The following is a 14,713-nucleotide window of genomic DNA, read 5'->3' as shown; positions in this document are numbered from 1 at the left end:
CAGGACACTGCCGTCTACAATGCAGCAAAGACCGGGCAATATGATGGAGCCGCTCTGGTATCGTGCCGAGATGTGCGGCTCGTTTGGGGCCATCTCGGCACAGCTTTCATTGTAATTGTTGTTTTATTCCTTTAATCAGTAGATGCAGAACTGTTAAGACTGGAAGTTACCTACTCTTAAGGGGTATACAAGCAGGGTGATTCTTCTAAGCAATTTTTGACTAAATCGCTTCGGTTTGCCTAAATCACCCTTTGTGTACACAGCAAGCAATAGCGATGTGCTGCCGCCCCGCAGAGTCGCTATCGCCCAGCCACATAGACAGTACATGCAAGAATATTAGTGCTACACTGTATTTGGCCGCGTCTCCCAGGGCTGGCCGGATGTAGTTAGCCCACTCTCTGACGGCTTAACTACATCTTGATACACACGGGGCGCAACCGAAAATCGCCAGGGCAGACTCCCGTGTGTGCACAGCTTTTATACCATAGATTGAGTGAGTCAGTATAGCCAATCAGCATTTGGCATCTATTCTTATGCTCGGTAACTAGTCATCATTCTGATTTCACGCATAGGGCTAGATGTGCTAAGGCTTGAAAAATAATAGAGTGGTGAGTGATAAACTAGCAACCAACCAGCTTCTAATTGTCTTTTTCTTTTTAAAACAACCTATTCCATGGCAGTTAGGAGCAGATTATCTGGAACTTTATCACTTTCCATGGCTTAGCGCATCCACCCCATATGGTGGTCCCCAGACAGACCGATCAGGCCACACGCACTAGCGTGTGCCAATACCGCCCCCAGCCCATGCAATTTCTTACTGCATGCAAATCTGCTAGATACATACGCATTGAGGCTTACAATCAGCCCCTGTAAGAGTAAGGACATGCAGAAAACACTTGCATTAATCGGATTCGTATTCTCTAGTGACACATTTGTAGCAAGAAAAAATGTTTTCATTTAGTTTAAAGAAATGTCCTCAATTAAACAGCAATCCAACAGTAACGGCAGTACATAGTGGTAAGGATAACAAACTATAGCTTATAGCGCCCTCTGCTGTACTCCATAGTTCTCTTCATGAACTTTAATATCTGTGCTCACTGAAGCTTCAGTCTGTCAATGAGCTGGAATTTGATCTCATCAATTCAATGATTTTATAGTATCTGACAAAGTCCACTGAATTTTGAACTCCGTACTACTCATCCATATCAGATACGGCTTTGATTTAATGTACATTGACCTGTTCCATGCTCCACTACCATAGGCAAATTGATAATGTTCATTAGTGGAGATGAACACACACACACACACACACACTTTTATTTTCAGCATGCCATAAGTAAGCAAACATATGTGTTATATGCAGAGATAAAAGTCTGGGGCTGTTTTTCAGGTTTTGGACCTACTAAATGCTCTACAGAATGAGTGTGCACAAATTCCCACAGGAACACTCTAAAATCTTGTGAAAGTGGTTATAGCTGCAAAAGGGGAACCAACTCCATATTAAAGTATATGTATTTTTGAATACATTGTGATTCCAATCCCTGTTGGTGTAATGGTCAGGCGTCCGAATACTTTTGTCCACATAGTGTATTACAAGTACCGAGACTCGTGTATACAAGCCTTATATTCTACCAGACCCAGGTTGCCCCCAGATTAAAAAGCCTCACTGGTCTTAACCGGTTCCTATGTTGAACTTCACCAGCCTAGTAGGTTTGCTCTACCCAAGAACCACATACTGTATGTCTAGCATCCACAGATGCCAGCATCTACCTAGAGTTTCCGCCGAACCTCCAGTTAACTTCATTAATCTACCTAGCGGCTTGTACTCAACCTCTCCTCCTACTCTAACCCTAAATTCCAGTCCGAGAATACAACCTAGCCCAGATCGGACATTAAGAAGATGCAAGTGCCAGACACAAGTTTGCATTGGCACATATTAATTTGCCATGTAAGCATGTATGTGCACAAGTTATGCTACAGTATGCAAACTGGTGGAAAGTCCAGTCCACAACAAGACCCTGCTGTTTTATTACAAGCTCCTAAATAAGAATGTGCATGGACTATGGGCCAGATTCAGTAAAGCAAAAAAGCAGGTAACTTCTTTTGTCATTTTTTTTTCCAGAATGACCATAAACACTTTGTTAGATTGGCTTCCTATTTACTACATATACACAGATTTTATGATATTTGCTTTACTTTGTTGGTGAACCACACACTGTAATATTGTTTATAAATGCAATAAATAGACTCAGTGGTCACTTGAAGAGATATACCTGTCTGTTAATAAAAATAGGATTCTGGGAAGATGATTTGATGCAAAATCAAGATGCTGAAGCAGGGGTATATATACTATGTTGCCTTTTTATTTATTACTGCTCATGTGCAGATTTTACCCCTTCTGCTACAGCGTATGTGCCAAATTAATAGCTACCTCAGTTCACTATATTAGATACAAACCCAGCATTGACACGAAACATACAAGAACTGCAATTGGCAATCTCTACAATGAGACGCTTTCCTTCTTTGTTTCCTCACGATACAGGTTAATATGAGCATGGATGAAGAATCATGGCAAACAGAGCACTTAAGAGCTGGACAATTTAAAACGTTATAATGCACCTAAGATGTCCACTTAAAAGTAAATGCATTTGGAGAATTATAACTTGATGGTACTCAAACCAGGAGCAATCTGCAAGCCGACGATGATGGCTGTAGGCCACATTTGATTCGTAGATTGGGCCTTATTCAGATCTGAGTTTAGTACAAATTTGTTTGGAAAATGGGCAAAACCATGAGCACTGCAGGTGCGGCAGATGTAACCTGTGCAAAGAGAGTTACATTTGGGTGGGGTGTGCTGAAACTGAAATCTATATTGCAGTGTAAAAATAATGCAGCCAGTATTTACCCTGTACAGAAACAAAATAACTCACACAAATCTAACTCTCTCTGCACGTTTCATCTGCCCCACCTGCAGTGCACATGATTTTGCCCATTTTCTGAACAAATTTGTACTGAGCTCAGATCTGAATAAGGCCCATTGAGTTTAAGAAACACCAAAATAAGGGAATGAAGTAGGACTGCTGCGAAACACCTGTGTTCCTACTTTCTTTGGGAGGGAGAAGGCTGTTCATATGTTGCTGACACATTTATTAGTGTTGTATGTAGCATTAAAAGTTTTATATTTTATACACATAGCTCTTATGAAGCTTTAGATAACTTGGACTTTTCTGCACTGTTTCTACTGCATCTATCTACCCACCAACTCTGGAGAACCGAACAAAAAAAAAACTTTTTAAATCCTGTAGTTCTGAAAATTTGCTATCCACTGGACTACAAGACTATACCTAAATGTTCTGTATGCTGTGTGCAATGCAGAACTAGAAAGCTGGTAATGTACTTTCTTCACATTGGGACCAAATTTGCAGTCATGTTTGAAGTAATATTTAAGCCCTGTACATACGGTGCATTTTCAGCCATTATCGCAGGGAATATGGTCGCTGAGCAGGAGCCTTTTTGGTTGTTTTTACTAAAACAATCTGCGGATGAAGTTCACGGAGGTTGTGAAACATTAAGGTATAGCAAAAAGTGTGACACTCATGGACTTGAATGTCTGGCTACGGAGGTTCACCTCAGCCTATCACACTGGACATAAAACTCAGATCAGTTTATATGAACATCTCACCCACTGGACAGAAGTAAACATGGTTGCCTCTGATCTACATGAAGTGCAATATCCAATGTAAAGAACATTTAGGTCATGTGAAGTCTAACACCTATCTGGTAGTTTGTGTTCTTTCTAGCACCCGCTATCTTTGAAAACCTGTGTAGTTTCTGTTCCCTGCCTGGGGTGTCGCTGTCTGCTGTGGTGTTTCTAGCACAGGTTTGGTTTGCATATCAGTGCTGATATACAGACCACACTATGCTAGAAGCACTCCAGCAGGCAGCGACACCCCAGGCAGGGAAAAGGAACTGCACGGGTTTTCAAAGATAGCGGGTGCTAGAATGAAAACTAGGTATTCAATACCTTAAAGTCTGTGGGCACAATATGCACCCTCTTACATGTGGCCTCCACCTTCTTTTGCAAGACAGTGCATAATAGATAGAACATATATAGATTTATAGCAATTGGAGAATGAGCATACTCTTACCTCATCATCAGAATCGTCTGCAAATGCGGAATGTTTTGGCAAACAAACATTTTTCTGTAGCAGTTTCTTGGGAATAATAAGCCCATACCTGTGAAATAGAAGATACAGATGTAAATATTTTGCAATGATCCTACGCTGGAACATAAATTATGCACATTTCACAACCAGTGTCTCTACTTTTCAAAGTCTTTTTCCTGGAAAACAAAGAATGCTGACTGAGCCAAAATCAGAACATTTGCCACGGACATGCTTTCTAGTTACGGCCTTAACATTCCAGTTTTCTCAGAAATTCAGTGCCTACTGCCATATATCAAACTGCAGGCATTTGGGGGAAGAAACAGGCCAAGTTGTCTCTGTTTTTGGGACATGCCCAAGCCAGAGACGGCATCTTTCAATGCAGATTGAGTGGCCTCAGCATTTCAGTTCTGAGCATGTGATGTTGAACCGATGCTGAAGCTGACAGTGTTCTTCTTCTGCATCAACATATTTCCACAGAACTGAAGCGGTAGTGTTTGTGTCCATCTCTGAACAAGGTCCAATGGGAGCAGGCCAAAATCCAGAGAATTTGCAGTTACATAGAAAGATAGAATTTGACAGCACATGAGAACCGTGTGGCCCATCCAATCTGCACGTTACGAGTATTACAGTTAGGAGTTATGGTATTAGCGTTGTATTAGTGGTTTGGGTTAGAGATTAAGGTATTATGGTTAGTAGAGTTCCTTCTATGGACTGTTCAGGGCAGAGTTCTGCTGCACGGGCAGCATAAGGTGGGCTGATGTCATGGATGGGCCGTGACGTCACAAAAAGGGGCATCGCCATCTACGGCGGCGCTGGGCTTCCCTGTGCACACCGGTGGGGACAGGCAGCAGGCTCTTTTAGCGGGGCACTGCTAGAGGGGCAGGGCGCATTTTCCGCTTTAAAAATTGCTAAAACAGCCTAGTGGGAACACTAGGTTAGGTTATTAAGTATAGGATATTAGGGTTGATTTATCAGTGCCCTTAGATCAGCACTCCAGTTCCTTACCTAAACTTTATTATGGTGCTTGGAAATGCCTGATCAACTTAATAGCATTCAAACATATGACAGTAGGACAAACTAAGCCTGCCCCAATCTGCAAAGCTCCACCCCTTTCATGCTGAGTAAATTGGGGCGGTTGGGAGAGATGCTATTTGGCCCTGTTTGGTTGCGTGTTTTCCACTAGTGCAGGTAGCAACATCTGGAATAAGGAACGTGCAGTGTTATTTTTATTTGTATTTTGTTGCTTTCACAATGGGCGTATCAGGGCATAGAAGGTGGTTTTGTCCCAGTTTAGTAGGTCAAAATGGTAGATGGTGTCAGCCCAAATCTAATTAAGTAAAAGGGATTATATATTATTATTTAATTATTATTTATAGTATTGCTGGTTCTCAATGCAAACCACAACCGTAGGCAATATTACATATATTATTAAGTCCAGTGGGTTGAATATGCAGCCCTCTAGCCGCAGGAGAACCACACATACCAGCATGCCCAGCCACAATGCTGCTCTTAGGGAATACTAAAACTGCAGCAGGGCATACTGGGATGTATAGACCCACAACAACCGGGGACCCGCATGTTGAACATCCATGTTAGTCTTTCAATACTTCATATCATGTACCCTAATGCCTGTAACGCAGTCCACGCGAGTGCTCCTTAACACATGTCGGTGGTATAATCGCATCTTGCAAAGTGATTTTGGGCACTATTTTCGTGACCACGTTGCACTGCAAATGTGATTATTAGTAAATCGGTCCCTTAGACTTTATTAAAGGCAGATCACTGAGGACTTCTTGTGAGGGCAGCCTTACTAGAATGAATGCTTGTATATAACAGATTAATGATTTGCAAATTTCTATTTAATCTTTATTTAATTAAGGTAATGCCAAGGGATGTGCTCCAACTGCTACTGGAGATACAGGTGCCCCTGCTAACCCGGCCGAGACAAGCACCCCAGCCACAGTGGGCGAGGAAGTTACCCCCACAACCAAAGCCACCCCTCTCAACCCTGGGCGAGACGGGCACCTCCACCACAGAGGCATGCGTCCCCACTACCCCCAGAGAGTCATGCGTCCCAGCTTACAGAGGCATTATATATTATTTATAAATACAATTTTTAGTTGATAGTTATTTTTCTCAATTGGATGGTCTATGTACTGAATAAATCTTTGGGAGCAACGGTGTCATTGGAAGCATCGTTAAATGAGTCAGATGAGCACATATTCCTTATTTCCTAATAACTTTCATATTGGAAATTATAAAGGCAAGTCAGGTGCTTGGTTGCATAGGGAGAGGAATCAATAGCACGGGGGGTAGGGGCAGGGGCAGGGGATGAATACCATGGTTGTATAGACCATTAACATGACCTAATCTGGAATACCTAACCTATCCATCTACATTTTCTGTAGCCTAGGGCAGTGGTTCCCAACCCTGGTCCTCAAGTACCCCCAACAGTGCACGTTTTACAGGTAACCCGGCAGGTGCACTCATTAATCAGGCACATTTGAAAAGATCCACAGGTGGAGCTAATTATAGCACTTGTGATACTGTGTGGAGACCTGCAAAACAGGCACTGTTGGGGGTACTTGAGGACCAGGGTTGGGAACCACTGGCCTAGGGTAATGAGTACAGATAGAAGAAATTAGTACTTTGCCGTGATTGTTTCCAGGATAAACATTTTAGAGAAGTGGTTCCCAAACTATTTTGAATCACAGAACCTCAGAGTATCAGATTGTTTTTTTCAGGGCAACCATAAACCATAAGTTTCCTATTGTGAAATTCAGACAAACAGGTACTTGTTTCCTATCTGGGCGCCCAGGTTTTCTACGTACGGCACCGTAATGAAATCAGATCGCATCGCATCGGATTCGGTACTCGATGATGTACGATGGTATACGATGCGATGCGATTCGATTTCCCATAGGAAACAATGTGAAATGGCTCAATTTAGCCAAATTATCATAGGAACAATAGTAAATGGGCCAAAAACACCCCTGAACATTGAAATGTCCCCCCAAAAGTAGTTGACGCCACCCCGCCATCACTGTGAACCCAAAGCGTGGCGAGCGCAGCGAGCCCGCGAGGGGCGGCGGTACGCGTCCTCCGACCTTTTCATGCCCTACTATCCACTAGGGCGTGGAGTGAGAATAGAATAGTGTGGCGAGCGCAGCGAGCCACCGAGCCCGAAGCGTGGCGAGCGCAGCGAGCCCCGCGAGGGGACGCGGATACCTTCACAGTTATACGCGTCCCCTCGCGGGCTTCCCAGGTGTCCATGGCGACGCGGACACCTGGGAAGCCCGCAAAGGGACGCGTTTACCTGTGAAGGTATCCGCGTCCCCTCGCTGCGCTCGCCACACTATTCTATTCTCACTCCACGCCCTAGTGGATAGTAGGGCATGAAAAGGTCGGAGGACGCGTACCGCCGCCCCTCGCGGGCTCGCTGCGCTCGCCACGCTTCGGGTTCACGTTGATGGCGGGGTGGCGTCAACTACTTTTGGGGGGACATTCCACTGCTCTGTGGTTTTTTTTGGGGTTTCTGGCCCATTTACCATTCTTCCCTATGCTGATTTGGGTAAATTGATCCATTTAACATTGTTTCCTATGGGAAATCGAATCGGATCGCATCGCATCGCATCGTTCAATATCGTGTATGTGTATTTGTGGTATCCGATGCGATGCGATCCGATTTTTATACGGAGAATAGCATGGTGCGCAATTAACTTAGCGGGCGCCCAGATAGGAAACAAGTACCGACAAACATATTACATTAAGTAAATTATCATCCTGAGGTTCTGTTCTGTGGTGAGGATCAGGATTTACTCCTGTTTGTTCACATCATTTATGATTGGCAGCTGTCAGCACTGGTTTTGCCTATTACATTGACCATAAATCATTTACAATGGTCCTGAACCGCCAACCCAGGGTAATCCTGCACATGACCCAAGGCATCCCAGTCTACCACTGTACACAGTATGAGAACCGCTGGTTTAGAGATTATTGCAGTAACTTCCAAAGAAAACTTCGGTAGATGTAATATGTTACATTATGGTGCCACCTACAGGACACTGTTCGCTACACACAAGTAACGGTAAAACAACAAGGGGCATTAGGAATAACATATTACATTTATAGGCGTAAAGTATATATGATATCGCCCATATTGTGGTCTTCATTCGTGATACACATTTGTAGTAACCCCCCCCCTCCACCACATGTTCACTGCATTCCCCTTCAACGACAAGAAAAGTATCTATCATCTTTTGAGTTTATCGTTACCAATCCCTGCACTCCAGTTTTCAGCACTAGTTATGTTCTTAAATAGCATTAACAAGAAGATAAAAACATTGATGAAAACTCTATAATTTAATTCCTGGGTAAGAATGAGACACTGGGCCTGATTCAGATTATCCAATGACCGCGCATGTGCACGGTACACTGTGTGCATGCGCAAGCAGTTTGAGCGAAAGGCTGCTGTTTGGGGGCGGTACTGCAGGCATTCCTCAGCCGTTGGGAGTCTAGACTTACTCGGCAGTGCAGCAAGAGTGGAAAACCATTCGGTGGTGAGTGTGCAGGGCTGCAACTGCATTTGCAGCCATCCGCATGGTCAGGGGGAATGCGGTCGGTACAGCAGCGGGGCAGCATTTACCTGATCACTGAGCTCCAGCGATCAGGTCTGAATTACCCCCACTGTCTAAACCTAATGCAGGTTTGATTGAAGACACCCCCCACTAGTAAATTTACTAAGATGGGATGTTGCCCATAGCAACCAATCAGATTCTACTTATTTATTTTGAAACCTTCTACAATATTAGTGATACTGTAGAATTCAATTGGTTGCTATAGGCAACATCCCATCTTTAAAAGAACTTCCATCTTAGTAAATTCACCCCTATGAGAGGTTCCATCTCCATGTAGTTAATCATTTCAATTGACCCCATCTTTTTCAGAACATTCACATTTAGGAAATATGAATTGGATCTGAAATGTACTTTGAAAGTAGAGGTCAAAATCTTTTTGCTCAAATGTGGACCTGGTTACAAATGCCTTTTTATAAGTTCAGGCCAGCCAACCTCCACACTGAAGATAATGCTGGCACTCCCGCACTGCCGACACAACAACCACCTTATGCTGCCGACTCTGCCAGCACTCCTGCACTGCTGACACATCTCCCTCAAACTGAGCTGTACTGCTGACATAGATGGCACTACTGCATGGTCACCACCATGCTCTGAAGACACAGCCCCCGTGCACTGCCGATTCAGGTTGGTTCGGTAAGCTTTGAATGCCGTAAGCACCTGTATCCCGCATTATATCCAACCAATACTGTATCTAACCCACACTATATCCCGCGCTGTGTCCGATGCTTACTGTATTCGACCCACATTATATTCCGCACTGAACAGTCATGTTCTGATCAACACTGTATCTGACTGAAACTGTAATCTGCACTGCATCCAACACACACCGTATCCTGCACTGTATCTGAGGCGCACGGTCACCCTTTGTGTATGCTGGTGCAGTGCAGTGTTGTGTGACCCTGTGTGTATTGCTGCACTGGAATGTGTACAAGTGGCACTGTGGGGTGTAATGTGATAGAGGACTCTACTGTGTGGTGTAATGTGAATTAGTACCAATATGTGGTCACGCTCCTTCACCATGAAGCCACACCCCTATTTTTTTGCGCATGATGATGCACACTCTCTCTAACAATGGGCCTCCAGACCTGGAGGTGGCCTGGGTTGAGCCAGCGCTGGCAGGGTCTGCGGGGAGCGTCGGGCCGGGATGCTGTTGTGCTGACATTACAGCGTGGCATAATGTGTAATGGTCATTAGGGGGCGTGGCATAATGTGTAATGAGCATAAGGGTGCGAGGCTTAATGTGTAATGAGCATTAGGATGCCCAAAGGGAAGCATACCTATTACCCACCTACCTGAATTAATTAATTGTATTAATACACCAGCGCTTTTGTGTGGCCTATGGTCACTTCCCCTTTCTTTTTAGCATTAGGATGCGTTGCATAATATGTTATGGACATTAGGGTGTGTCGCATAATGTCTTATCGACAGAGGCAGCCGCAGCACCGACCAAGTAGTGCAAGGGGGGGGGGGGGGGGGGGGTGTATCACACAGCACATAAATGCATGCATATTGTATATGTGCTGGATCAATCATCTGAGTGTTTGCATCGGGCACCTGGAATCAGCATAAACCAGTGATAAGCCCGTCCCTTGGATTCCTATTGGCCGGGGGGCGGGCTTAACACTGCAATAGCTCATGCTGATTCTTGGGCAGTGCTGGTGCCTGAATCCCTTTACTGCCATGAGAGGGTATATGTTCGCTAACACATCCTCTCGCATGCGGTCGCTAGTAGGAGAGATCATTCCATGGTCGTCGAGTATCGAATGATTTCTCCTGCCTTCGGGAATAAGTCAGTCTAAACTGACTTTTATTTCCTCTGCAGATCGCCAAAGATGGGGCGGGCAGTGCGTCTTGCGATGTCAGCCACTCGCCTGAGCAGGCACCGGCCCACCTACATTGCCAGGGGAAAGGACAGTGTTTCCATGGGGATGCCCATAAAACACAGGGCGTTCCCCTACCCTGGCCCATTGTCCGCCCCTGCCCTCCCCTTCCTTCCCGCAGCCAACGGCCTGGCGAGTTGCACCCGGGGTTTGCATATGCTCAAACCCCAACTTTCGGGGCTGGGCCAAATTTGGATCGCAATGAACAATCCTGAATCGGCCCCTAAGTTTTGTTCCTTGCAACCTCAATGTTTTGTTAGTATTCCTGCAAGAGGTATGCATTCTGTAGGTTTGCAAAACTCTCCAAAAAAAAATGTAAATTATTGGTTAAAGCTCTATCAATAAAGATGGACTTCAGAGACCTAACTGAAATCCTTGTGTATTCTTCAATCTCACAAACTGATGCTTCATCGAGGTGACAAATGCACTTCAGAGAATAGTTCAAAAACTGTTTCATTATAGTGACATGGACGAGGAGGACACAATTTCATCATAGTAACATAGTAATTAAGGCTGAAAAAAGACGTTAGTCCATCGAGTTCAACCTATCTGACTTGTAACAACTGACTTGAATAAGTCATATCTATAGGATTCCCTTATGCTGCTTTCAAACCGCAAAACCTGCTTTAGACCAGGTATTTAAAACGTTTTTTTTAAACGGGTCAGAGGAAGTTTACCCCCTTCACACCGCATCTAAATACCTGGTCTAAAGCAGGTTTGCGGTGTGAAAGCGATCGTGAAAACGGCTCCTGCTCACCTGTGCACTGTGGCCGGTCCAGGCTCCAGGGGGGTCCCCCCGCAAAGCTGATTCATTTATTGGGGGGGGGGGCAAGGGGACAGGACTCGTGCGCCGTCCTGCACTGGCCAACCGAGGAGGGGAGTGCACTATAGAGGGAGAAGGAGTGAGTGCGCGGTCCCGACATCCTGACCACGCCACTACCCAGCCCGTCATGGCAACCATCTACAATGCTGGGCAGCCTCACGCAATTAATCAGTTTTGCGGGCAGCCTCTCGCCTGGGACTCTACCTGGGAATGTACCCTTTCACACTGCACTCAGACCTGACCCTGGACAGCCCCATTCACACTGATCCTGGGAAATCCCTGCAAATACATATGCATGTCATTAGAAATGGACTCCAGGGCTCTGAAAGATGACATCAGCATTTGTGAGCCCAAGAAAGCTCCAATCAGCAGCTTTTTTAAAGTCCCGTGTACCCAATCCCAGGTACGGGACCATTCACACTGACCGCATCCTGGGTCGATTCCGGAATCTACCCAGGTCAGGACCTGGGTAGAAATCCCGGGATGTTCATACCAGGATATTCTTTAAAGACCCTTTCACACTGAGCTAAATCCCGGGTTGATGCACATTCATGTGCAAAAACCTGGGATATTTTTGCAAGTGTGAAAGGGGTATTAATGTCCTTTTTAAGGTTCAGTGCCCAGAACTGAACACTGTATTCCAAGTGTGGTCTCACCAATGCCTTGAAAAGAGGCAGTATCACATTGGCATCCTAGTGACATGGATAATGAGGACACAATTGTTTATAAACACTGTCCAAAGTAAACTCACTAGTACAGTGGAACAATTCTGTTAAGATATTGTGGTGCTATTGATGATGCAACAGCCAATCTGTATACAGCAAAGTCGCAGGCTGAATACCTAAGCTAGGTGAAGGTAGCCATTCAACCAGAAACAGAAGCTATTGTGTCACTAGATTAATCCTTTCTGTGCCAGGGTGCAATTCAAGGATTCCACTGTGACGCTACACAAACACCGATTTGCTGTATACTTTTGACAAGAGGATGGTGACACTTTAAACTGTGTGAGTCTGTGCGTTATTAAGGTGGTCATACATCAGAAAGATATTGTACCCAATCATACAATCTCAATTGATTGTAAGATGGATTGTATGCAGAGTGTGTGCACATCTTGTGTACACAATCATACAATCATGCAGATGGATTGTATGACTGATTGTATGCAGATTGTGTGCACATCTTGTGTACACAATCATACAGCAGATGGATTGTATGACTGATTGTATGATGGATTTGGATTAGATTGTGTGTCCAAAAACCATCAAGGACAGCCGGGGCTTTCAAGGGAAATTGTACACAATCATGAGCGCAATCGATCTTAAGATCGATATTTCTGATGTATGGCCAGCTTAAGTTCTACCCTTGATCAAGTAACCATAACTGTGCATGCATGCATGCATTCATTGCAGTTAGTTATGACAGAATTAGCTAAACGATTACAAAAAAATTGGGAGTTTGTTCACTACTTTAGTGACGGAGCTATTGCACAATACAAGAGCTATGGAAACTTTTTGAATTTGTTTCCATAAAGGATGACTTCGACATTCAAGATTCAAAAGATTCAATGGCGGAAGCCCAGCCATCATTTGATGGTCGGCTTCCGATGTCCATCCCTAAATGGAAGTGCCTACTAGCCAAGGAAGTACTGGAAGGCAGTATACACTTACTGCTAACACTAATGACAATTACAGATCGTTACAGCAGGTTGCAAATAAATGAAAAATGTTATTGTTAATTCAACTTAAGATATGAAACATAGCTATTTTCTATTTAACCTAACATTTTTAATTCAGTTTGAAAAATGTGTGTTTTTGCCGTAAACCAAAACAGAGGCAGATAAAGCAATTTGGTTTGGATTTGGGAGGAAGATTTACCTTTGGGGGTCAAAAATGTGTGTGGATTTGGTAATAAACACCTGTGCTATATATAATAAACTGGATAAAGAAGCCACGATTAGTAAATAGCTTAACAAATTGAAATAGAAATCAATATTTAATAAACTGTAAGTCAGTTGAGATATTTGACAGAAATCTTTTTTTAATATCTTCTCTTAACTTAAAAAAAGGTGATAAAAACCAGACAGGTGGTGGACACACCTGGCTGCGCTGACATGGCATGAACCAAGACACTGTCACATACAGCCAGATATGTACCAGTACTCAGACTTGCTTATCCAACAAATGGATCTAATAACATGGCTTTCAATGAGGAGTATATGTCATTGTTTTCAATAGGTGTTGTTTTTATGCTTGTTTGTTCTTTAGAAAAGTGTAGTGTACTTTAGCCCATAAGACCAAAACAACAAAGTGTAATGTTAGAACCGGTCGTCACAAAACGCTGCGATTACATGCGACATCTCCAGTACTGGACGCAGTGCAGGAATTGGCAGCACAGACGCCTGCTTTACAAAAATATCCCTTACTCTTATTAAATAGGGTCTCACGGGCTGTGGGTATGTACGCCTTGCTCTAAGCACCAGCTTCCTACACCCAAGCCGCCCTCCAGTCGCTGCTGCCTGGCTACACGCGGCGGCCCCAGTCCCGGGACTCCCGGGTGATGTTTGCGGAGTACCACGGTACACTGGATTGTAACAGGGGTCACGGTGCAACACGCCTAGGTGTTAGGAATAGTGCATGGCCCGAGCCCCCACTCAGACTCCCCAGTCACAGACCCGTCACCCACTAAACAAGTGGCCTGCACTCAGTACTGCTACTTACTGCTTCCCGGGAGCCGCCATCTTGCCCAAGACTCACGCAGGCGCGGTATGTGAACGGCACATTCGTAAAAAACGGCAGCCTAAAGGCTACACTCTTTCCCAGGCCCGTACACTGGTCCTAACGCCTCAGACCTTCAGGCCATGCTGGGAGGAATATTTGTATCACTGCATTACCTGCTGGTACCGAAGTAAGAGAGTCCGTGTGCCGAATCTGCTGTTACTAATGCCAAGCTATCAGGGGGTTGCCATGGTCACCGTGGGAGTTTTCCGTCTAATGTAGTCCATACCATGTCAGAGCATTAGATGCCGTATACAGTAGGGGTAGGCGATATGCTAGCCACAGGAATCTGTGTAGAACTTCATTGATTTATGACATGAATTGTCTGTTGTCTCTTTTGGACTGCAAAAGCAATACCTGACTCACAGCCTTATGGCTGATACACATATAAAATCCCCAGACGTTCTGCTTAATATCGAAATTAGATACTAAT

At 44.5% G+C, this 14,713-nt stretch overlaps 1 protein-coding gene across 1 annotated transcript in view; it reads right to left on the bottom strand.

Annotated features, from left to right (window-relative positions):
* NSRP1 (nuclear speckle splicing regulatory protein 1) overlaps positions 1-14,391 on the bottom strand; it is a 41,409-nt gene extending 27,018 nt beyond the window's left edge. Inside the window, exons 1-2 of the mRNA XM_083172304.1 lie at positions 14,224-14,391; positions 4,149-4,236 (exon numbers count right to left, since the gene is read on the bottom strand). Of these exons, the coding sequence (XP_083028430.1) occupies positions 4,149-4,236; positions 14,224-14,243 (108 nt within the window). The 5' untranslated portion in view covers positions 14,244-14,391. The remainder of the gene's footprint in view (positions 1-4,148; positions 4,237-14,223) is intronic.
* Positions 14,392-14,713: the final 322 nt, after the last annotated feature.

Source organism: Crinia signifera, chromosome 2, assembly GCF_055691185.1.
Source record: "Crinia signifera chromosome 2, ASM5569118v1, whole genome shotgun sequence".
In the NCBI taxonomy this organism is placed as follows: domain Eukaryota; kingdom Metazoa; phylum Chordata; class Amphibia; order Anura; family Myobatrachidae; genus Crinia; species Crinia signifera.
The sequence above is the reverse complement of the archived record's forward strand: the minus strand, read 5'-3'. Positions and strand labels throughout refer to the sequence as shown.